General features: G+C 31.1%; 1 protein-coding gene across 1 annotated transcript; it reads left to right on the top strand.

The window, feature by feature from the left end:
* Positions 1–17,820: 17,820 nt before the first annotated feature.
* LOC139500181 (uncharacterized) lies at positions 17,821–22,476 on the top strand. Its single transcript, XM_071288918.1, has one exon. The coding sequence runs from the start codon at positions 19,102–19,104 to the stop codon at positions 22,474–22,476; it is 3,375 nt and encodes a 1,124-aa protein (XP_071145019.1). The 5' UTR covers positions 17,821–19,101.
* Positions 22,477–24,269: the final 1,793 nt, after the last annotated feature.

Below are 24,269 nucleotides of genomic sequence, written 5' to 3' on the forward strand. Positions count from 1 at the left end.
AGGCCCTGTGATGACTAAAATGCACCATTAAAAAGGACATTGTCAAAACTGAAAGCATGAGTTAACTCACAGTGAGTAGAAAACAATAATGGATGACTGAAAATATTGCTCCCTCTGTATATTGAAGGTCTTTCCATCCGAAAAAATCTATTTTGATACGACTGAAATATCAAAATTTTGGTTAATGTCATGTCCAGCGTGAAATGATAGCTTATTGTACGCTGGTTTCATAAATAGTTGGTTTCTAGACATTTATTTTAAAAGAGATACTTTGTTACTTCTGGTTTGAAAAAATAATGTCACTTCCAGTATTATTTTATAGTTTACTTGACACTGATTTACATCTGGTGTTCAACAAGTCAAGGTACTGTATTTGGCCCTGTCTTGCTTCATGTATTACCTATTTCTTATAACACAGAACGGCCATGTATGAAACTTTTGTCATATTTTTCTTAGAACATGAAGATTTATTTTAACTATTGTAAACAATCAAACACTTTTATTAACTAAATATCCAATGACTCCATTTGTATACAATTTTTTAAATACCTTATTGATAAAGGAAATGATTTAAATTCAGGGACTATAGCTCCAGACATATTAGCATATGCTGTGTTACTAACTAAGTGCATGTTTATATTTCAAATATACAATGTCTTTATCTATTCTACTTTTTAAGAAAGAAATTATGATCTTTTTAAAGCAAAGGCAGACAAGTTTTTGACTTTGATGCAGTTTTTTTTCCCTTTTTATTAAATCATAGAATTTGACAAAAATAAACAAAACAACCAAATAACATGACATTCTGTAAGATCAATATAAAACTGAGATAGCTGTAGAGTATTATTAAATTCAAGTTGATTGGGAAACGTTATACCAATTTTTAAAGATGGCTAACTGAACTTGGCCTTAATTTTTACCTTTCTAACTAAATCCATAAATTGTACAGCAATACACCAAACAAACAAAAAAGCTAGCATTCTGTAAGATAAATATATAAATCAGATAGCTATAGAGTAATATGAAAATCCAACTTGATTTGAAAAAGTTATAAAAAAAAATACATCTGACTATCTGGATTTAGCCTTAAACTGAAAATTTTAACATTTTTTTACCTTTTGATTCAATCCATAAAAATTACAGCAATACACCAATCTACCAAACAACCTGGTATTTTGTAAGATTAATATAGAAATAAGATAGCTGTAAAGAAATATGAAAATCCAAGTTGATTTGGAAAAGTTATGAAAAAATTTAAAGCTGACTATCTGAATTTTGCCTAAAACTGAAAAGTTTAGCTCTTTTTGCCTGTTAATAAAATTCATACATTTTACAGCAATACACCAATCTACCAAACAACCTGATATTCTATAAGGTCAAAAAACAATTAAGATTTCTATACACTAATTTGAAAATCCAAGTTCATTTTAAAATTCGCAAAAATGAGATCAAAGACTGTTAAGATTACATTAAGTCATATACAAACAGTGCTGGACCAGTCAAAATATGGTCTTTTCTGTTTTCAGAATATGTCAGTTCCTCAAAGTTCAGTATTTTTGTCATTTTACTTTTTTCAGACCAGTTTATAATGTAATACGACACAGACTTTTTTTCTGTATTCAAGTCATAGGACATAGAGTTTTTACAGCCCAAATAAGTATAGGACATTCACTTTTATTATGCGATAAAACAAAATTGCACCGGTCCCACCTGTCTGATAAATATTGCACCGTCCCTTAAGTAAAATGGCAGTGTCTGCGCATATCCGCATGCGGGTACGAATAGTCAAATTGCCGTTTTCATTTAACATGGGCAATGATGGGAGACTACCGAGAATTTGTCAAAAATGTCTAAAATTTTCAATTTTTTAAAATCCCCCCTTTTGATATTTGAACGCAGTTTTCAAAAATCTGCATTACTTTGACACTTCACGACATGCTTTAATCAAAGGATATTATATTTATGTACAAAATAAGACCAAAAGTAGCCGTGAGGTATTTCGGTTCATTAAATTTTCAAATGTTTCCTCATTTGTCACCATACTGACCATTTTTACACTTTATAATGAAAATCATATAGTTTCATAGAAAATCAAAAATGAATCGATTAATATTTCTTTATGTCAGGATGGACATATTTAGAGCTAAAAAAACTCATAAAAACAATTTTTCATTCTGCTAATAGAATTATAGGATTCACATTTGACGATTAAATACCCAAATTTTTAAATGTTATAATTATAGATTCTAATGTGACACTATAATAATAGTTATCAAAGGCACCAGGGTTATAAGAATTTGCTTAACAAGTTCTAGATAAACTATGCAATCGATAAGTTATTTTAAGAACAGGTGTTTTCCATCCTTTATTTTGTCACCTTTTTTTACAGAAAAATAGATAGTTCCTATCTCTAAATTGTACTTAAGGTTGCTTTACATACAGAATCATTATGGAAGGTACCAGGGTTATAAGAATTTGCTTAACAAGTTCTAGATAAACTATGCAATCGATAAGTTATTTTAAGAACAGGTGTTTTCCATCCTTTATTTTGTCACCTTTTTTTACAGAAAAATAGATAGTTCCTATCTCTAAATTGTACTTAAGGTTGCTTTACATACAGAATCATTATGGAAGGTAAGATGTATATTTTTCTTTAAAGTTGATTTTTTTACAGAAAAATAGACAGATCCTATCTCTAAATTGTACTTAAGGTTGCTTTACATACAGAATCATTATGGAAGGTAAGATGTATATTTTTCTTTAAAGTTGATAAATTAATAGTTATCAAAAGTACCAGTAGCCCTTTTTACAAAAAATCTTAATGTAAAATTTATCGTAAGTCTAAGATATTCCTTGACAATTCAACTAAATATTTTTATCGTAAAATTAATTTTACACTTTAGATTTTTTGTGAAAAAGGCTAAAGGATTATAGTTGTGTACGCTAGACGCGCGTTTCGTCTACATATTTGTTAGTCTCATAGGATTTTATCAAATGCTTAGTCCGTTTCTGTGTGTGTTACATTTTAATGTTGTGCCGTTGTTCTCCTCTTATATTTAATGCGTTTCCCTCAGTTTTAGTTTGTTACCCCGATTTTGTTTTTTGTCCATGGAGTTTTAAACAGCGGTATACTACTGTTGCCTTTATTTATCAGTGACGCTCATATCAAAATAGTTATATAAGCCAAACAAGTTAGTACAAAGTTGAAGAGCATTGAGGATCCATAATTCCAAAAATGTGTGCCAAATACGGCTAAGGTAATCTATTCCTTGGACAAGAAAATCCTTAGTTTTTCGAAAAATTCAAAGTTTTGAAAACAGGAAATTTATAAAAATGACCACATAATTGATATTCATGTCAAAACCGAAATGCTGACTACTGGGCTGGTGATACCCTAGGGAACGAAACGTCCACCAGCAGTGGCATGTTTGTTTCTTAATTTCCTAATTTATGTCATTTATTGTAAATCTTTTAAACACTTTTTTATTCAATTCATTCCAGCCAGCACAAACAATCCTTTTCTGGAAAACTGAATATATAAAATGTAAAAGTATGCCTTTTTCAGATGTTGAACTATCTTGATTTGTTCGGAAACCAAATAAGACATACCTTGCAATATTTTAATTGACGATTTTTGAATTTCTAAATATTATTTTTTTTTAAAGTAGCATGACAGGCTCCATGGAAATAAGAAGGTATGGAAGTAAACTAAGTAACAGTACGGACCTCAATATTGAGATAACCCAATATCGTATACCATATAAAGTAAACTATAAAAGGCGTTTCAAATAAGTTTACTTTCGTAACGATATTTGTCATTTATTGAAGCTTTATAGTGTCGATAACATAATTTTTGGACTTTAAGTGAACTCATTATTGGTTGTAAGTTATCCTGTGTCAGCCATGTGTGCCGTTTGTCAATCATCAATCAATCGCAATCAAAGGAATACTTTAGAATCTTTGAAAAAAATATAGAAATTATGCTCGTCCGAAGTCGGGTGCTTTTTAAAGGAAGTTTTTAATTTTCAATTTTCTCTGTACAATAAAAAATAATTTCTTATACGCTACAAGGTGTCTAGATTTCGGACGACTTTAACGAAATATAATAAACTTGTTTTCTGTAAGGCACTGCCAAAATATAATCTTCTCTGGTTAGTTTACCTGAATAAAATACGGGAAACCAAAACATGCCATAAGTTTGTATGTATTTGTAAGCAGATATTTTTTTTAATTATCCGTTCGCTTTTCAACTTTTTTTTTCTTTCTTAACAATCCCAATAATAATCGTTTTTTACATAATTATAATTGTGTAGCTGTTCAAGTGGAGTCTCCTGGTTATCCAACTCAAGTAGTTCCAAGTGGAGCAAGATATACAGAACTTGAGATATCTGATCACGCAGAAGTATACGAGTTTCGGTCAATTGAACCGTATGATCCACGAAACTGTCGGATACCACTTCCTCCTATTACAGAGGAGGCATTTGGTGTAGAGGAATCGGCCAGCAGTTATGACAATACAGCTATTTCAAATATTAGAGGAATGCCTTTAACATACAGGTAATTTTCAGTAACATTAATTATTAATAAATTTCTATATTATGTTGGAACGGTCACGGTGGACAACTTTCGAAGTTGCTTTCTGTCTTATGATATTCGAGCATTCTTCACAATTCGATTTACAACAAAGAAGTTAAGGTAGCACAATACAAAGATTTTTTCATTCCCAATCAGACAACTTTAAACTGATGTAATTCATTTCATCCTTCTTTATATTTTATAAATGAGGTACCAAAAGAAAGGAGAAAGATTAATCTTTCAAATTGTGATAATTTCATTATGACATAATTATTACATAATTAATTATTATGTAATTAGTCGCTATATTGTGATGTCCACACTTGAATGAATTTAGCTTCTTTGTTCTTCATAGCATCCCAAAATATTTTATAGATTCTTATATAAGAAAGCTTAACCTTCAAAACTGTGTCTCAGATTTCCAAAAACATCAATAGAACAAATTTTATACCCAATTGAATTTTGTGGTCTATAATGAATTGATGTTGCCAACTTCATTGAAGATTTATGAGAGAATGAAATACAATAGGAAAAATCTGAGACACAGTTTTGGAGGTAAAACTGTGTTGTGCAAGAATCTATAATTTTTTTAGGATGCTATGAAGAACAAAGAAGCTAAATTCATTCAAGTATGGACATCACAGAATGGCAACTAATTACATAACAATTTATTATGTAATAATTATGTCATAATGAAATTATCACAATTAGAAAGATTTATCCTTCTTCTTTCTTTTGGTACCTCATTTATAAAATTTAAAGAAAGATGAGTGGAATTACATCAGTTTAAAGATGTCGGATTGGGGATGAAAAATCTTTGTATTGTGCTACCTTAAGTCAAGTATTTCAAGTATTAATTATGAAAAGCTCATTATTTATACCAAAACATTGATTATATGTCATTACGGAGGTTGGTAACATGAAACAATATAATCGTACCAGAGCAATGCATGTGTCTCATATGTAACGCTTAAATCGTAAAAACGTTGAAAAGAAAAAAGATGAGAGGAATAACAAAAATACACCAAAACATTACAAATTACGAACAACGCTGTCCGTTTAAATACGACATTATCTATGTGCAATGGGAAAGGGAACCTTGTTGCTTCCCAACTTAGCAAGACCGGTTTAAAAAAAACGATATTTCGTAAGAGACTTACGGGAAAATAAGATCATGCATAATTGATACCAAATATCATAAATTTTTAGATTTGTTTGAATTGAATTATCTCCCGTTTACTAGGGGGAAAAGTTATATACATGTGTACCATCCCTTAATTCCAATCATAATATGTAGACGAAACGCGCGTCTGGCGTACTAAATTATAATCCTGGTACTTTTGATAACTTTAATATATTCATTGTGGTATATAACTTCCACGGGGGGGGGGGGTCTCTTCCTATATAAAGGTATTTACATATGTGCCGCTGGAATGGGTCCCTTTTTTGATCCGTCAAATATATCAATGGGGTGCAATTTTACCGAGGAAATATATCAATAGGCAGTAATTGACCGATTGTGATATATCAATGGGTCAAAAATATATGAATGGGTTATGATTTCGCTGTGAAATATATGTATAGGTAGGGATTTCACAATTATTCAATATATGAATGGGGGGGGGTCTTTTTAAAATCCCAGCTGCACACCTGTACCCAAAATCCCATGTTGAGACCCCCCCCTGTGATAACTTCACTTGAAGCAGATTGTAAGATGAAAAAAATCTGGTAGTCGTAAATGAACTAAACAATCATGCATAATTTATATACGCCTTGATTGTTTTTGGCACAGATATTCGATAATTTAATAATAAAAAAAAAGTATGAATAAATGATAATTGAAAAGATCCAGCAAGAAGATTTTTAATGAACATGATGAAAAAAGTTTATGCAGTTTTTTTATTCAAAGACACATAGGCATAAAAAGCGAATCTATGATATTTGTTTATCACTATCTTCTTTGACTATTCTTTTTTTTTCTTCTGAAAAATGCACTAAATCTTAAGTAATATATTTCTTATATTTAGCATGTAATTAAGTAAAAGCGGGTAATGATATTTTGAACGCAGACGAAGAAATCAGTACCATTGATATTCATAAAAGGCTGTGAAAGGTGTGGAATCGTTCAAAACTGACAATCTTGCTGTCACTGGCAATTGCTTGTTATTACAAATCTGTATATATTTGATTATAATGATCTACCTGAGAAAATACTAATTATATCAATCCGAGTTATCTCCCTTTATACACAAACTGGACTTTAATGAATTATGCGTTACACAATCACTTTTCGGTATGTTCAGTGTACTGACACAATTGGCACCCCTACAATTAACATAATCAGAATAAGCGGAGTGAGAAAGATTGGTATGGAGTGTTCATTTCAGATTTTTATTTTTTGCTAAAATTATATATATGCTTTTAAATGCATAAATATGTTTTAACTTTTTTATTTATGACTTAAATTATGAATTTTACTGCGAGACTATATTATTATGTATACATGTATATCAAGCATATGTTAATTAAGTGTCTCATATGTCAAATTGATGACTGGGTATTGATTGTTTTATTGAATGCTGTGATATGTAAATAGTTTGTCAATTAATATGCGACACTATAATAAAATAAATGTATTAGTGTGAATTATTGTGTTTAATTTTGAAATTCCCGAAAGGAGAGGGCGCTGTGATTAAATAATGAAAAAAAAATTTTAATTTGAATTTAATATCAGAGACATATAATATTATATGTCTCTGTTAATATGTAGTGATTTTTGTGTATATTTTTACAATAAAAAGCGATGTTTTAAAAATATAAAATGTTATTGACAATCCGATGTTCGTAGACTAGTCTATAAAAAAATGGGATTGCTCATGAGATAACATGATAAAATTAAAGACAAAAGACATAACCTTCCCGCCATCACAACAGTACGTGAGCTAAACACGCACACATGTAAAGAAAAGGCCCCGTGATCACTTAATCGCAACAATTAAAAATAACAATCTGAAAATCTGATTTCACACAAAACAACGAGCGTAAAACAATTAAAGACGACTGAAAGTATCCTCCGTATAAGGTACATATTTTGTGGGTGTAATGGGGTTAAACTATAAATTTGAGATTGCATTCGAAATTGCGGAATGTGTCAAAGAGACAACAACCATACACAGAGCAGAAAACAGCCCAAGGCCACCCATGGGACTTCAACACAGCGAGAAAATCCCGTCCCGGAATGCATCTCAATAACCTAACACAGTGGTGTAACATCACAATATACACCATAAAAATTAATTAAAAGATCTGGATTCTTTGATCTAAGTCTGTAACCAAATAAGTAAAATGCAAAAAAAGAACGAAATAAAGAACTCAAAGTATTAGCGGTAACTAAGGACATTTTTACCGGTGACGCGTTAGACTGTAGTTTGTCATTACCATGATTACGTCGTCTGATCTTTTAATGCCGAACGTGACTTATTCCCGAGTGTGACTGTTTTGCTGAGTTTGAGTTCGCATTGCTATAAGACGTGTCAAGGTACTTTTATTTTCTATCCAAAATTCATGTATTTAGTTTTGATGTAATATTTGTTTTTTTTCAACGAAATTTTGTCAAATGTCTTATCGTTTGTAGTTGAAAATCTTATTTTTTTCTGTTGTATTAGTGTGTTATGGTAAAGATAATTAATCTCCCAGTTCATTTATTAGATTTTAGTTTAGGTCAATTAAATTTATACGATATATTTGGTTTACAGTTTAATTTAGAAGAAACACCCTCATAACTAGCTATAGATAAAACAATTAATTATCTAATTTCTACCACAATTGTATATTAATTTGTATTGTAATTTTTATTGTTATTAATAAATGTTATATTCGTATTACAAACCTAATATTGAATTCTATCCTAATTCTATCCTATTTTTGTGAATTTTTTTGAAATTCAAATGTGACGTCACTTTGTGCGTCGATCTCTTCGGCTAACTCGTTCGTGACTTTTTATGTGCTGGTTTAGGTTGTTTTATGTATTCGTTTTTATATTCTGTAATTAGTCACCACTTCGATGTTATCATTCATGTGTATATATATTATATAAACTGATCAAAACTGACAATTTTGCTGTCCATTGCTTATTATGTAACTGTACTCACTCTACCTGTTAAAAAAGAAAAGGCTAATTATAACAATCAGCTAGGGTTATCTCTCTTTATTCAAGAACTGGACTTTTGTGATTTATGCATGCATGTTTATATGTTCTAATCGACTGAGCAACATAATTTAGAGTGAGCGGAGTGAAAAAGATTGGAGTTGAAGTATGAATTATTGTGTTAAATTTTGTAATGCCCAAGAGTGCCCTGAGATTAAGAAATTAAAAAAAAATGAAAATTTTTAATTTGAATTTAATATTTATATATATAGTGATTTTTATGTATATTTCTATAATTATAAACGATATTTTATACATGTAAAAATTTCATTGACAATCGGATGTTCGTAGACTGGTCTTGAACATGTTGAAAGAAATGGGATTGCTAATGCGACAACATGATAAAAAGAAAAGACAAAAGGTATCACCTTATCGCATTCTGAACTGAACAGTGAGCTCAATACGTTTAACACATATAACGAACAGGCCCTGTGATGACTAAAATGCACCATTAAAAAGGACATTGTCAAAACTGAAAGCATGAGTTCACTCACAGTGAGTAGAAAACAATAATGGATGACTGAAAATATTGCTCCCTCTGTATATTGAAGGTCTTTCCATCCGAAAAAATCTATTTTGATACGACTGAAATATCAAAATTTTGGTTAATGTCATGTCCAGCGTGAAATGATAGCTTATTGTACGCTGGTTTCATAAATAGTTGGTTTCTAGACATTTATTTTAAAAGAGATACTTTGTTACTTCTGGTTTGAAAAAAAATGTCACTTCCAGTATTATTTTATAGTTTACTTGACACTGATTTACATCTGGTGTTCAACAAGTCAAGGTACTGTATTTGGCCCTGTCTTGCTTCATGTATTACCTATTTCTTATAACACAGAACGGCCATGTATGAAACTTTTGTCATATTTTTCTTAGAACATGAAGATTTATTTTAACTATTGTAAACAATCAAACACTTTTATTAACTAAATATCCAATGACTCCATTTGTATACAATTTTTTAAATACCTTATTGATAAAGGAAATGATTTAAATTCAGGGACTATAGCTCCAGACATATTAGCATATGCTGTGTTACTAACTAAGTGCATGTTTATATTTCAAATATACAATGTCTTTATCTATTCTACTTTTTAAGAAAGAAATTATGATCTTTTTAAAGCAAAGGCAGACAAGTTTTTGACTTTGATGCAGTTTTTTTTCCCTTTTTATTAAATCATAGAATTTGACAAAAATAAACAAAACAACCAAATAACATGACATTCTGTAAGATCAATATAAAACTGAGATAGCTGTAGAGTATTATTAAATTCAAGTTGATTGGGAAACGTTATACCAATTTTTAAAGATGGCTAACTGAACTTGGCCTTAATTTTTACCTTTCTAACTAAATCCATAAATTGTACAGCAATACACCAAACAAACAAAAAAGCTAGCATTCTGTAAGATAAATATATAAATCAGATAGCTATAGAGTAATATGAAAATCCAACTTGATTTGAAAAAGTTATAAAAAAAAATACATCTGACTATCTGGATTTAGCCTTAAACTGAAAATTTTAACATTTTTTTACCTTTTGATTCAATCCATAAAAATTACAGCAATACACCAATCTACCAAACAACCTGGTATTTTGTAAGATTAATATAGAAATAAGATAGCTGTAAAGAAATATGAAAATCCAAGTTGATTTGGAAAAGTTATGAAAAAATTTAAAGCTGACTATCTGAATTTTGCCTAAAACTGAAAAGTTTAGCTCTTTTTGCCTGTTAATAAAATTCATACATTTTACAGCAATACACCAATCTACCAAACAACCTGATATTCTATAAGGTCAAAAAACAATTAAGATTTCTATACACTAATTTGAAAATCCAAGTTCATTTTAAAATTCGCAAAAATGAGATCAAAGACTGTTAAGATTACATTAAGTCATATACAAACAGTGCTGGACCAGTCAAAATATGGTCTTTTCTGTTTTCAGAATATGTCAGTTCCTCAAAGTTCAGTATTTTTGTCATTTTACTTTTTTCAGACCAGTTTATAATGTAATACGACACAGACTTTTTTTCTGTATTCAAGTCATAGGACATAGAGTTTTTACAGCCCAAATAAGTATAGGACATTCACTTTTATTATGCGATAAAACAAAATTGCACCGGTCCCACCTGTCTGATAAATATTGCACCGTCCCTTAAGTAAAATGGCAGTGTCTGCGCATATCCGCATGCGGGTACGAATAGTCAAATTGCCGTTTTCATTTAACATGGGCAATGATGGGAGACTACCGAGAATTTGTCAAAAATGTCTAAAATTTTCAATTTTTTAAAATCCCCCCTTTTGATATTTGAACGCAGTTTTCAAAAATCTGCATTACTTTGACACTTCACGACATGCTTTAATCAAAGGATATTATATTTATGTACAAAATAAGACCAAAAGTAGCCGTGAGGTATTTCGGTTCATTAAATTTTCAAATGTTTCCTCATTTGTCACCATACTGACCATTTTTACACTTTATAATGAAAATCATATAGTTTCATAGAAAATCAAAAATGAATCGATTAATATTTCTTTATGTCAGGATGGACATATTTAGAGCTAAAAAAACTCATAAAAACAATTTTTCATTCTGCTAATAGAATTATAGGATTCACATTTGACGATTAAATACCCAAATTTTTAAATGTTATAATTATAGATTCTAATGTGACACTATAATAATAGTTATCAAAGGCACCAGGGTTATAAGAATTTGCTTAACAAGTTCTAGATAAACTATGCAATCGATAAGTTATTTTAAGAACAGGTGTTTTCCATCCTTTATTTTGTCACCTTTTTTTACAGAAAAATAGATAGTTCCTATCTCTAAATTGTACTTAAGGTTGCTTTACATACAGAATCATTATGGAAGGTACCAGGGTTATAAGAATTTGCTTAACAAGTTCTAGATAAACTATGCAATCGATAAGTTATTTTAAGAACAGGTGTTTTCCATCCTTTATTTTGTCACCTTTTTTTACAGAAAAATAGATAGTTCCTATCTCTAAATTGTACTTAAGGTTGCTTTACATACAGAATCATTATGGAAGGTAAGATGTATATTTTTCTTTAAAGTTGATTTTTTTACAGAAAAATAGACAGATCCTATCTCTAAATTGTACTTAAGGTTGCTTTACATACAGAATCATTATGGAAGGTAAGATGTATATTTTTCTTTAAAGTTGATAAATTAATAGTTATCAAAAGTACCAGTAGCCCTTTTTACAAAAAATCTTAATGTAAAATTTATCGTAAGTCTAAGATATTCCTTGACAATTCAACTAAATATTTTTATCGTAAAATTAATTTTACACTTTAGATTTTTTGTGAAAAAGGCTAAAGGATTATAGTTGTGTACGCTAGACGCGCGTTTCGTCTACATATTTGTTAGTCTCATAGGATTTTATCAAATGCTTAGTCCGTTTCTGTGTGTGTTACATTTTAATGTTGTGCCGTTGTTCTCCTCTTATATTTAATGCGTTTCCCTCAGTTTTAGTTTGTTACCCCGATTTTGTTTTTTGTCCATGGAGTTTTAAACAGCGGTATACTACTGTTGCCTTTATTTATCAGTGACGCTCATATCAAAATAGTTATATAAGCCAAACAAGTTAGTACAAAGTTGAAGAGCATTGAGGATCCATAATTCCAAAAATGTGTGCCAAATACGGCTAAGGTAATCTATTCCTTGGACAAGAAAATCCTTAGTTTTTCGAATAATTCAAAGTTTTGAAAACAGGAAATTTATAAAAATGACCACATAATTGATATTCATGTCAAAACCGAAATGCTGACTACTGGGCTGGTGATACCCTAGGGAACGAAACGTCCACCAGCAGTGGCATGTTTGTTTCTTAATTTCCTAATTTATGTCATTTATTGTAAATCTTTTAAACACTTTTTTATTCAATTCATTCCAGCCAGCACAAACAATCCTTTTCTGGAAAACTGAATATATAAAATGTAAAAGTATGCCTTTTTCAGATGTTGAACTATCTTGATTTGTTCGGAAACCAAATAAGACATACCTTGCAATATTTTAATTGACGATTTTTGAATTTCTAAATATTATTTTTTTTTAAAGTAGCATGACAGGCTCCATGGAAATAAGAAGGTATGGAAGTAAACTAAGTAACAGTACGGACCTCAATATTGAGATAACCCAATATCGTATACCATATAAAGTAAACTATAAAAGGCGTTTCAAATAAGTTTACTTTCGTAACGATATTTGTCATTTATTGAAGCTTTATAGTGTCGATAACATAATTTTTGGACTTTAAGTGAACTCATTATTGGTTGTAAGTTATCCTGTGTCAGCCATGTGTGCCGTTTGTCAATCATCAATCAATCGCAATCAAAGGAATACTTTAGAATCTTTGAAAAAAATATAGAAATTATGCTCGTCCGAAGTCGGGTGCTTTTTAAAGGAAGTTTTTAATTTTCAATTTTCTCTGTACAATAAAAAATAATTTCTTATACGCTACAAGGTGTCTAGATTTCGGACGACTTTAACGAAATATAATAAACTTGTTTTCTGTAAGGCACTGCCAAAATATAATCTTCTCTGGTTAGTTTACCTGAATAAAATACGGGAAACCAAAACATGCCATAAGTTTGTATGTATTTGTAAGCAGATATTTTTTTTAATTATCCGTTCGCTTTTCAACTTTTTTTTTCTTTCTTAACAATCCCAATAATAATCGTTTTTTACATAATTATAATTGTGTAGCTGTTCAAGTGGAGTCTCCTGGTTATCCAACTCAAGTAGTTCCAAGTGGAGCAAGATATACAGAACTTGAGATATCTGATCACGCAGAAGTATACGAGTTTCGGTCAATTGAACCGTATGATCCACGAAACTGTCGGATACCACTTCCTCCTATTACAGAGGAGGCATTTGGTGTAGAGGAATCGGCCAGCAGTTATGACAATACAGCTATTTCAAATATTAGAGGAATGCCTTTAACATACAGGTAATTTTCAGTAACATTAATTATTAATAAATTTCTATATTATGTTGGAACGGTCACGGTGGACAACTTTCGAAGTTGCTTTCTGTCTTATGATATTCGAGCATTCTTCACAATTCGATTTACAACAAAGAAGTTAAGGTAGCACAATACAAAGATTTTTTCATTCCCAATCAGACAACTTTAAACTGATGTAATTCATTTCATCCTTCTTTATATTTTATAAATGAGGTACCAAAAGAAAGGAGAAAGATTAATCTTTCAAATTGTGATAATTTCATTATGACATAATTATTACATAATTAATTATTATGTAATTAGTCGCTATATTGTGATGTCCACACTTGAATGAATTTAGCTTCTTTGTTCTTCATAGCATCCCAAAATATTTTATAGATTCTTATATAAGAAAGCTTAACCTTCAAAACTGTGTCTCAGATTTCCAAAAACATCAATAGAACAAATTTTATACCCAATTGAATTTTGTGGTCTATAATGAATTGATGTTGCCAACTTCATTGAAGATTTATGAGAGAATGAAATACAATAGGAAAAATCTGAGACACAGTTTTGGAGGTAAAACTGTGTTGTGCAAGAATCTATAATTTTTTTAGGATGCTATGAAGAACAAAGAAGCTAAATTCATTCAAGTATGGACATCACAGAATGGCAACTAATTACATAACAATTTATTATGTAATAATTATGTCATAATGAAATTATCACAATTAGAAAGATTAATCCTTCTTCTTTCTTTTGGTACCTCATTTATAAAATTTAAAGAAAGATGAGTGGAATTACATCAGTTTAAAGATGTCGGATTGGGGATGAAAAATCTTTGTATTGTGCTACCTTAAGTCAAGTATTTCAAGTATTAATTATGAAAAGCTCATTATTTATACCAAAACATTGATTATATGTCATTACGGAGGTTGGTAACATGAAACAATATAATCGTACCAGAGCAATGCATGTGTCTCATATGTAACGCTTAAATCGTAAAAACGTTGAAAAGAAAAAAGATGAGAGGAATAACAAAAATACACCAAAACATTACAAATTACGAACAACGCTGTCCGTTTAAATACGACATTATCTATGTGCAATGGGAAAGGGAACCTTGTTGCTTCCCAACTTAGCAAGACCGGTTTAAAAAAAACGATATTTCGTAAGAGACTTACGGGAAAATAAGATCATGCATAATTGATACCAAATATCATAAATTTTTAGATTTGTTTGAATTGAATTATCTCCCGTTTACTAGGGGGAAAAGTTATATACATGTGTACCATCCCTTAATTCCAATCATAATATGTAGACGAAACGCGCGTCTGGCGTACTAAATTATAATCCTGGTACTTTTGATAACTTTAATATATTCATTGTGGTATATAACTTCCACGGGGGGGGGGGTCTCTTCCTATATAAAGGTATTTACATATGTGCCGCTGGAATGGGTCCCTTTTTTGATCCGTCAAATATATCAATGGGGTGCAATTTTACCGAGGAAATATATCAATAAGCAGTAATTGACCGATTGTGATATATCAATGGGTCAAAAATATATGAATGGGTTATGATTTCGCTGTGAAATATATGTATAGGTAGGGATTTCACAATTATTCAATATATGAATGGGGGGGGGGTCTTTTTAAAATCCCAGCTGCACACCTGTACCCAAAATCCCATGTTGAGACCCCCCCCCCCCTGTGATAACTTCACTTGAAGCAGATTGTAAGATGAAAAAAATCTGGTAGTCGTAAATGAACTAAACAATCATGCATAATTTATATACGCCTTGATTGTTTTTGGCACAGATATTCGATAATTTAATAATAAAAAAAAAGTATGAATAAATGATAATTGAAAAGATCCAGCAAGAAGATTTTTAATGAACATGATGAAAAAAGTTTATGCAGTTTTTTTATTCAAAGACACATAGGCATAAAAAGCGAATCTATGATATTTGTTTATCACTATCTTCTTTGACTATTCTTTTTTTTTCTTCTGAAAAATGCACTAAATCTTAAGTAATATATTTCTTATATTTAGCATGTAATTAAGTAAAAGCGGGTAATGATATTTTGAACGCAGACGAAGAAATCAGTACCATTGATATTCATAAAAGGCTGTGAAAGGTGTGGAATCGTTCAAAACTGACAATCTTGCTGTCACTGGCAATTGCTTGTTATTACAAATCTGTATATATTTGATTATAATGATCTACCTGAGAAAATACTAATTATATCAATCCGAGTTATCTCCCTTTATACACAAACTGGACTTTAATGAATTATGCGTTACACAATCACTTTTCGGTATGTTCAGTGTACTGACACAATTGGCACCCCTACAATTAACATAATCAGAATAAGCGGAGTGAGAAAGATTGGTATGGAGTGTTCATTTCAGATTTTTATTTTTTGCTAAAATTATATATATGCTTTTAAATGCATAAATATGTTTTAACTTTTTTATTTATGACTTAAAATTATGAATTTTACTGCGAGACTATATTATTATGTATACATGTATATCAAGCATATGTTAATTAAGTGTCTCATATGTCAAATTGATGACTGGGTATTGATTGTTTTATTGAATGCTGTGATATGTAAATAGTTTGTCAATTAATATGCGACACTATAATAAAATAAATGTATTAGTGTGAATTATTGTGTTTAATTTTGAAATTCCCGAAAGGAGAGGGCGCTGTGATTAAATAATGAAAAAAAAATTTTAATTTGAATTTAATATCAGAGACATATAATATTATATGTCTCTGTTAATATGTAGTGATTTTTGTGTATATTTTTACAATAAAAAGCGATGTTTTAAAAATATAAAATGTTATTGACAATCCGATGTTCGTAGACTAGTCTATAAAAAAATGGGATTGCTCATGAGATAACATGATAAAATTAAAGACAAAAGACATAACCTTCCCGCCATCACAACAGTACGTGAGCTAAACACGCACACATGTAAAGAAAAGGCCCCGTGATCACTTAATCGCAACAATTAAAAATAACAATCTGAAAATCTGATTTCACACAAAACAACGAGCGTAAAACAATTAAAGACGACTGAAAGTATCCTCCGTATAAGGTACATATTTTGTGGGTGTTATGGGGTTAAACTATAAATTTGAGATTGCATTCGAAATTGCGGAATGTGTCAAAGAGACAACAACCATACACAGAGCAGAAAACAGCCCAAGGCCACCCATGGGACTTCAACACAGCGAGAAAATCCCGTCCCGGAATGCATCTCAATAACCTAACACAGTGGTGTAACATCACAATATACACCATAAAAATTAATTAAAAGATCTGGATTCTTTGATTTAAGTCTGTAACCAAATAAGTAAAATGCAAAAAAAGAACGAAATAAAGAACTCAAAGTATTAGCGGTAACTAAGGACATTTTTACCGGTGACGCGTTAGACTGTAGTTTGTCATTACCATGATTACGTCGTCTGATCTTTTAATGCCGAACGTGACTTATTCCCGAGTGTGACTGTTTTGCTGAGTTTGAGTTCGCATTGCTATAAGACGTGTCAAGGTACTTTTATTTTCTATCCAAAATTCATGTATTTAGTTTTGATGTAATATTTGTTTTTTTTCAACGAAATTTTGTCAAATGTCTTATCGTTTGTAGTTGAAAATCTTATTTTTTTCTGTTGTATTAGTGTGTTATGGTAAAGATAATTAATCTCCCAGTTCATTTATTAGATTTTAGTTTAGGTCAATTAAATTTATACGATATATTTGGTTTACAGTTTAATTTAGAAGAAACACCCTCATAACTAGCTATAGATAAAACAATTAATTATCTAATTTCTACCACAATTGTACATATTAATTTGTATTGTAATTTTTATTGTTATTAATAAATGTTATATTCGTATTACAAACCTAATATTGAATTCTATCCTAATTCTATCCTATTTTTGTGAATTTTTTTGAAATTCAAATGTGACGTCACTTTGTGCGTCGATCTCTTCGGCTAACTCGTTCGTGACTTTTTATGTGCTGGTTTAGGTTGTTTTATGGGTCATTCTCAAATTTTGTCCAAATACTTGTGAACGAAAGACTCCAACAAAAATATACAATATATACAAGTTTCATGTACTGTACTGTGAATGGTGACACAAATTAGATTCAGAAACGGCAGTTTAATGTTTGTGGGTATGATTATAAGGAAAAAAATATTCTTCAATACCTCCAGATTGCTCTTATTTTGCATGTGATTTCGCCATTGAAAGCACTTACTGTAATGAATTCAACTTTCTTGTGAAGTAAAATGCATAGTTTTTACTAGTTTTACATCACAAATGTTTTTGTTAATTACAAATGTGAACATATATCTCAATAAGAATTACAAAAAAATGAAAAAAATATTAAAAATCAAAGGTGCCATCTGCCATGTCCTTGTTGTTACCAAATACAATTTAGAATGTGTAAGAGTTATGTACCTTACAACAACTCTTCTTTAATGATGGATCCCTGAAGACAACTTCCTTTGCAGACATCTTGTGACAAAAGCAGACGACAATTTGGTATAATACAAAGAAATTCAGTGTTTAGGTTTGTATTGACTTCACCATAAGTATTTTTTAGGTCCATGATGTTATTAAAAAAAGGTTGTCTTATAAATAAGCATAAACTAAAAATGATAGACAAGCGAAATGCTTATGAAAATACGTTGCACATGAGATTTTATTTTGTGACTGGGGAGCAGTAATTTTTCAATTGGTAATGTTTTCCCGTAAATATATCCTTGGTGTTACTGTCCATTATGTTACCTAAAAATAAGTAACATAATGGACAGAATCGGTTATGTGAAGGAACAAATGTTTAATTAAACCTTTGAAAAAGATGATATAAAAGAATTTTATAACATTTTTCGATTTTATATAAAACCAAAACAGACGAGTGTAAGTCATGATATATGTAAACAATACAAAACGTATGCACTATTATAAAATCAGTTAGAAAGTAACACCAGGGAAAATAATGGTAACACACTGGACACATAAACAACAATAAAGCGTCAACAATGAAAAAAAGTACATTTATAAATAAGAAATATATTGAGTAAATAGGTAACCTAAACTCATAATTAATAACACATTTCTATACATGTTCGGTAGAGAATAATACAACCACAAACATCAAAAAGAATAGTAACACCAGGGAAAAAAACAGATTAAAAAAATAATCTTTTTGTATGTTTATTGAATTCGAAATTTGATATGATTTTACGTTTTTCTCATGATGCATTTTTTAAATTATCATTTATTTTGCATCTTATCTATCTAAATTATTTTACAGAGCATCATGCCGTTGACGAACGCAGAAAAACAACGTCGTTATAGAGAAAAGAGAGACAGTGACCCCAACAGAAGAGCAGAATTCCTGGCAATATGTAAATCAAAATATCAAAGTGACATAGGTGTTGGAAAGCGCAAACGCATCATTGAAATGACACCACGAGAACAAAGGAAGCAGAGAAAAGAATGGAGGAAAATAAAATCAAAACAAAGAAAAAGAAAGAAAAGTAATCACACCATTCTTACACCGCCTTCTTCACCACAACCAGCTCTAGAACAAATCCCTCCAGAACATCACAGTACACGCAGGAAGAAAAGATTGATGGCAAAGTGCTACAGGGACAATGACCAGCTAAGGTTGGAAATTGCAAAGCAAAAACGACTTGCACATAGGCTTCAGATGCGCCTGTTAAGATTGAAACGGAAATCCTCTTTGAATACACCAACAGGTCAAGACACTCCAAGGTCAAAAGCCAGAAAACTTCTAAGACATTGGTCTACTGAAAAAGGTGAAGGATCCAGAGCTAAAAGGAGATTAATGAAAAATCAAGCAAAGAAAGCACTACAGTTCCAATACACATTAAATGCAGAACTAATGAATAAGTACAGATCAAAGAACAAAGGAAAGCAGGCACTATCACAGATTATACGGGGCAAGCTAATGAGAAAATACAAAATCATTACAGAAGCAGTTAATGAATTTAGATTTACAGCAGGCAGACAACGTCAAAAGAAAGGCTCACTAAGTAAAAGGTTGACAGACAGAGTCTGCTCATTCTATGAAAGAGATGACATAAGTAGAATCACACCAGGAATCAAGGATACGGTAACAAAGAATGGAATAAAGAAGCAAAGACGAGTTATGACCGAAAGTATTGAGATTATTCACGAAAGATTTATCCTTGAAAATACAGATATAAAGATCAGTTATCCAACGTTCTGCAGAATGCGCCCATTTTGGGTTCAACCACCGAAGGATTCAGATAGAGAAACATGCGCATGCAAATACCACGAAAACATGCAATTTCTTGTCAATTCTCTTCACGGTTTAAACTGTCTTCCATCGAAAAGACTACAAGAGATCGTTAAGATGTTTGCCTGTGACATTAACAAAATGGATTGCATGTACGGAAGATGTATGGAATGCAAAGATGTCATTCTTCAATCAGAAACTGATAGTACTATAAATATTGAATGGTTTCAGTGGAAAACAAAGAAGGAAACCAGACTTATAAATAATCAAGAGAAAGAAGTCACACTAACAGTTAAGGAAAAGGTAACTGACAGTATAGATTGTTTGATAGACACATTTTCGAGTGAAATGCAAAGATTCAAAGTCCACACCTTCAATATCACCAACCAATTCAATCACTACAGGAAAATGAAAGAAAACTTAAAAGAAAATGAAGTTTTAATACACATTGATTTTGCTGAGAACTTCCTTTGCAAGCTTTCAACAGAAATTCAAAGTATGCATTTCGGTGCATCCAAGCAACAAATCACTTTGCACACAGGTGTGTATTACACTAAAGGAAGAACCCAAACGTTTTGCGGAGTTTCGGATTGCCTAGACCACAATCCAAGTGCTATCTGGGCATTTCTTGATCCGATTTTAGATAGAATTATAAATGAGAACAAAAATGTAGACACACTACATTTCTTCAGTGATGGCCCATGCAGCCAGTACCGTCAGAAGGGTAACTTTTTTCTGTTATCAAAGGAAATGTCAAAACGAGGATTACAGGCTACTTGGAATTTTCATGAGAGTGGACATGGGAAAGGGGTCCCTGATGGTGTTGGTGGCACACTAAAGAGAACAGCAAACGATTTAGTTTTACGTGGAAAGGACATCACAAGTGCAAAGTCTTTTGTGGAGAGTATTCAAGAGCAAGAATCCTTGGTGATGCTGTATGAAGTTGTAAAAGAACATATTGCAGAAAAAACACATCTACTAGCATCTCAGAATCTAAAAGCTGTACCTGGAACATTCAAATTGCATCAGATAAGAACGTCAATATGTGGGGAAATTTGGTACAGAGATGTCAGCTGCACATGTGTTGAGAGTTGTTCGGAATATGGACATAATTGGAAAAAAGCAGTATTAATAGTAAATAGCAAACATGTCCAAGAAAAAGATAGAGAAGACAGCAATTTGAGAGGGCTAATTCCAGAAGAAAGTGGTTCGAAAAAGAGGGAAGAAGATAAAGAAGCTAAAACAAAATATAAAAAATCCTGTGATCATCAAGAACCTGATGGATATGTCCCTAAAGATACAGATTCTAGTACCAGAGAAGCATTCTTCTTAAAGACTTTAAATAATTTGGCAAGTTGTACAACTTTTACTGATGTACACAAAATGTGCACCAAGATACAGAACGAGATAGAAAGACAACAGTTCAACATAGATTACAACTATTTTCCATCCATTTTGAATACAGGCATCAGTGTTGATGAGGATTCTCTTCAAATATTTCCAAAGGATATTTCTCAGAAAGAATTACTTGAATTGACTCCTGTTAGGATTGGAGCGGATGGTAATTGTCTACCTTATACAGGCAGTGTATTTGCCTTTGGTGACCAGAAAAGAGCAGAAGAGATTCGGGTCAGAATGATTATTGAACAGACTATTTTCAAGGATTGCTACCTAGACCAAGATTACCTTAAACGGGGTACAGATAATTCATATACAAACAACGCTTTGTCAAAGACTTATGCCATGTACTCAGATGAGTATATTCCAAATGAAAGACTATCTTTGCGAAAAGTGGAAATGGTATACAAACAGGAAGTAATGAAAATTACAAAGAACAGGTCTTATATGGGAATCTGGCAACTGTTTTCACTTTCAAGTATTTTGTGCAGACCATTATTTTCTGTGTATCCTATGCTAGGCAATCCAAATGTTCGCAATGATCTTCATAGGTTAATCCTACCTAGACAAAACATAGGCCTTGAAACAGCTTATGTAATGTGGACATCAACAAGAACAGATATGAATGAGAAAAACTGGGTTCCAAATCATTTTGTAGCAGCTTTGAAAGATATTGAAATGGAGGAAAAGGATACTATTGAGAATTTTGATCCAAATGATGTAACACCTCAATACCTAGTCGATCGTTATGTTCTCGTTGAATATGACAATAAGCCATATCCTGGCAAAGTAATAGATTGTGATGAAGCTGAAGTATATGTCACTTGTATGCATAGATTAGGAAAGACTTTAAGAACGAGTACGTTTTATTGGCCACTCGCAGTTCGAGATAAATGTTGGTACGGTATGGATAAGATCATAGGAGTCATTCCTAAACCAAGACTTGTAGGACAAAAATATTTTGTAGACAATCAATTGTGGGAAAGTGCTCTCAGAAAACTAAACATTTGACTTGGTATTGTGCATTCTTAATTTAGTCAAATTAAGCATAAAATGAGGGACCAAAAAGACATATTGATTTTCTTTATTGCAAATTTATAAATTCTTAATATTTCATTTTTTTCAAATTTCTTTTTACAAGAAAAGTATTTCATCTATTTTTGGTACGTCCTTGGAGTTACTGGTCCTACTGATATGATGTTTTAAAGTGAATAATCTTAAGAAATTTCTGACAATCATAGAATAACCAAGTTTATGTTAAAATCCTCTTTGACAGATACCTTCTTTATAACACTTTTTCTTTCCTTTTGATAAATAACGGTTTTTTTAGCTGAAAATGTCATTGATGATACTATTTATGTCATTGTTGTTATATTTTGTCCTTTGTGTTACCATCCTCTTTTACTTTTAAATATTTAATTCATTGCAAATAAACTTATTCAAGAAGATTCTCAAATGATATAAGTAATAATATTTACACAATGGGATATTAAACAAATGAAATTGATCCTGCAAAGTAGATTTAAGAGAAAAATAACAAAGTTGTTTTTTACTATGCCTCTACCTAAAGTATGAAAGTGAAAAATTCACTTCTTTGGAACTTAGGATAAGGTGGACGTAATTTGATAACACATATATTGGATACTCAGGCTATTATTTTGACTTTACACATAATCTGAAATTGACCAATTTTAAATATCAGTGCTTTCTTAATCGGTAACTCCATGGACACTTGCAAGCAGCAAGGGTATGTTTTATGATATTTTTACAAAAAAGTTATTGTTCATGTTGATGTTAAGTTGTATTTTCATGTTTTGCAGAAGTTAGAGTTCTAATTAAAGTCATTTTTTATCTTAGACTTGCTTATCATTTTTATAAATCTTCTGGTTTTGAATTTGGACATTTTTTTAGAATGACCCTTATGTATTCGTTTTTATATTCTGTAATTAGTCACCACTTCGATGTTATCATTCATGTGTATATATATTATATAGTCATTTTTTTTAAATTTACTGTTTGAAAAGTATAAATTATTCTAAATGCTAAGGATATTCTTATCCCAGACAGAAAACCTTAGTCGTGTAGGGCATAGTCTGTTTCCCGGCCGTTATTGAAATTCTTGACAATATTTGTATATTCCGAAGGCATACTGAATGTTTTACGAAGGGGACCAACCTATGTAGGGCACAACTATTTGGAACTTTTGGTCCTCAATGCTCTATAACTTTATACTTGTTTTGGCTTTCGATCATTTTTGATCTGAGCGTTACTGGTTAGTCTTGTGTAGACGGAACGCGCGTCTGGCGTATTATATTATAGACCTGGTACCTTTTGATAACTTTTATCCGTGTTTCTCTGTCCTATATGTTCTCCCATTTATTTGTATTGTAGTCCTGTCATGTAAAGTCATTTTAATGTTATTTTAAACATTGCCATAAAAGTGGGTTTTGCTAGCCACAAAACCAGGTTCAACCCACCATTGTTTTTTTTCTTAAAAGGTCCTGTGCCAAGTCAGGAAAATGGCCATTGCTATATTATATATAGTTCGTTTTTGTATTTGTTACATTTTAGTGTTGTGTTTCTGCATGTTGCATTGTAGTTCTCCTCTTATATTTGTTGTGTTTCAAGAAATCTATACATAATATAAAGAAAAAAAATAACTACGTCAAGCTAAATGATTGAAATAAAGTGTATTTTAGGTCAATGAAAATAAAGACAACAAAACAAAACAGAAAATTAACAATTTACTTATACATTGTAGCTACCTATAGGTTGGTCAGGGTTGAGATAATAAAACACTGAAA

This window comes from Mytilus edulis, chromosome 13 (genome assembly GCF_963676685.1).
Source record: "Mytilus edulis chromosome 13, xbMytEdul2.2, whole genome shotgun sequence".
Lineage (NCBI taxonomy): Eukaryota > Metazoa > Mollusca > Bivalvia > Mytilida > Mytilidae > Mytilus > Mytilus edulis.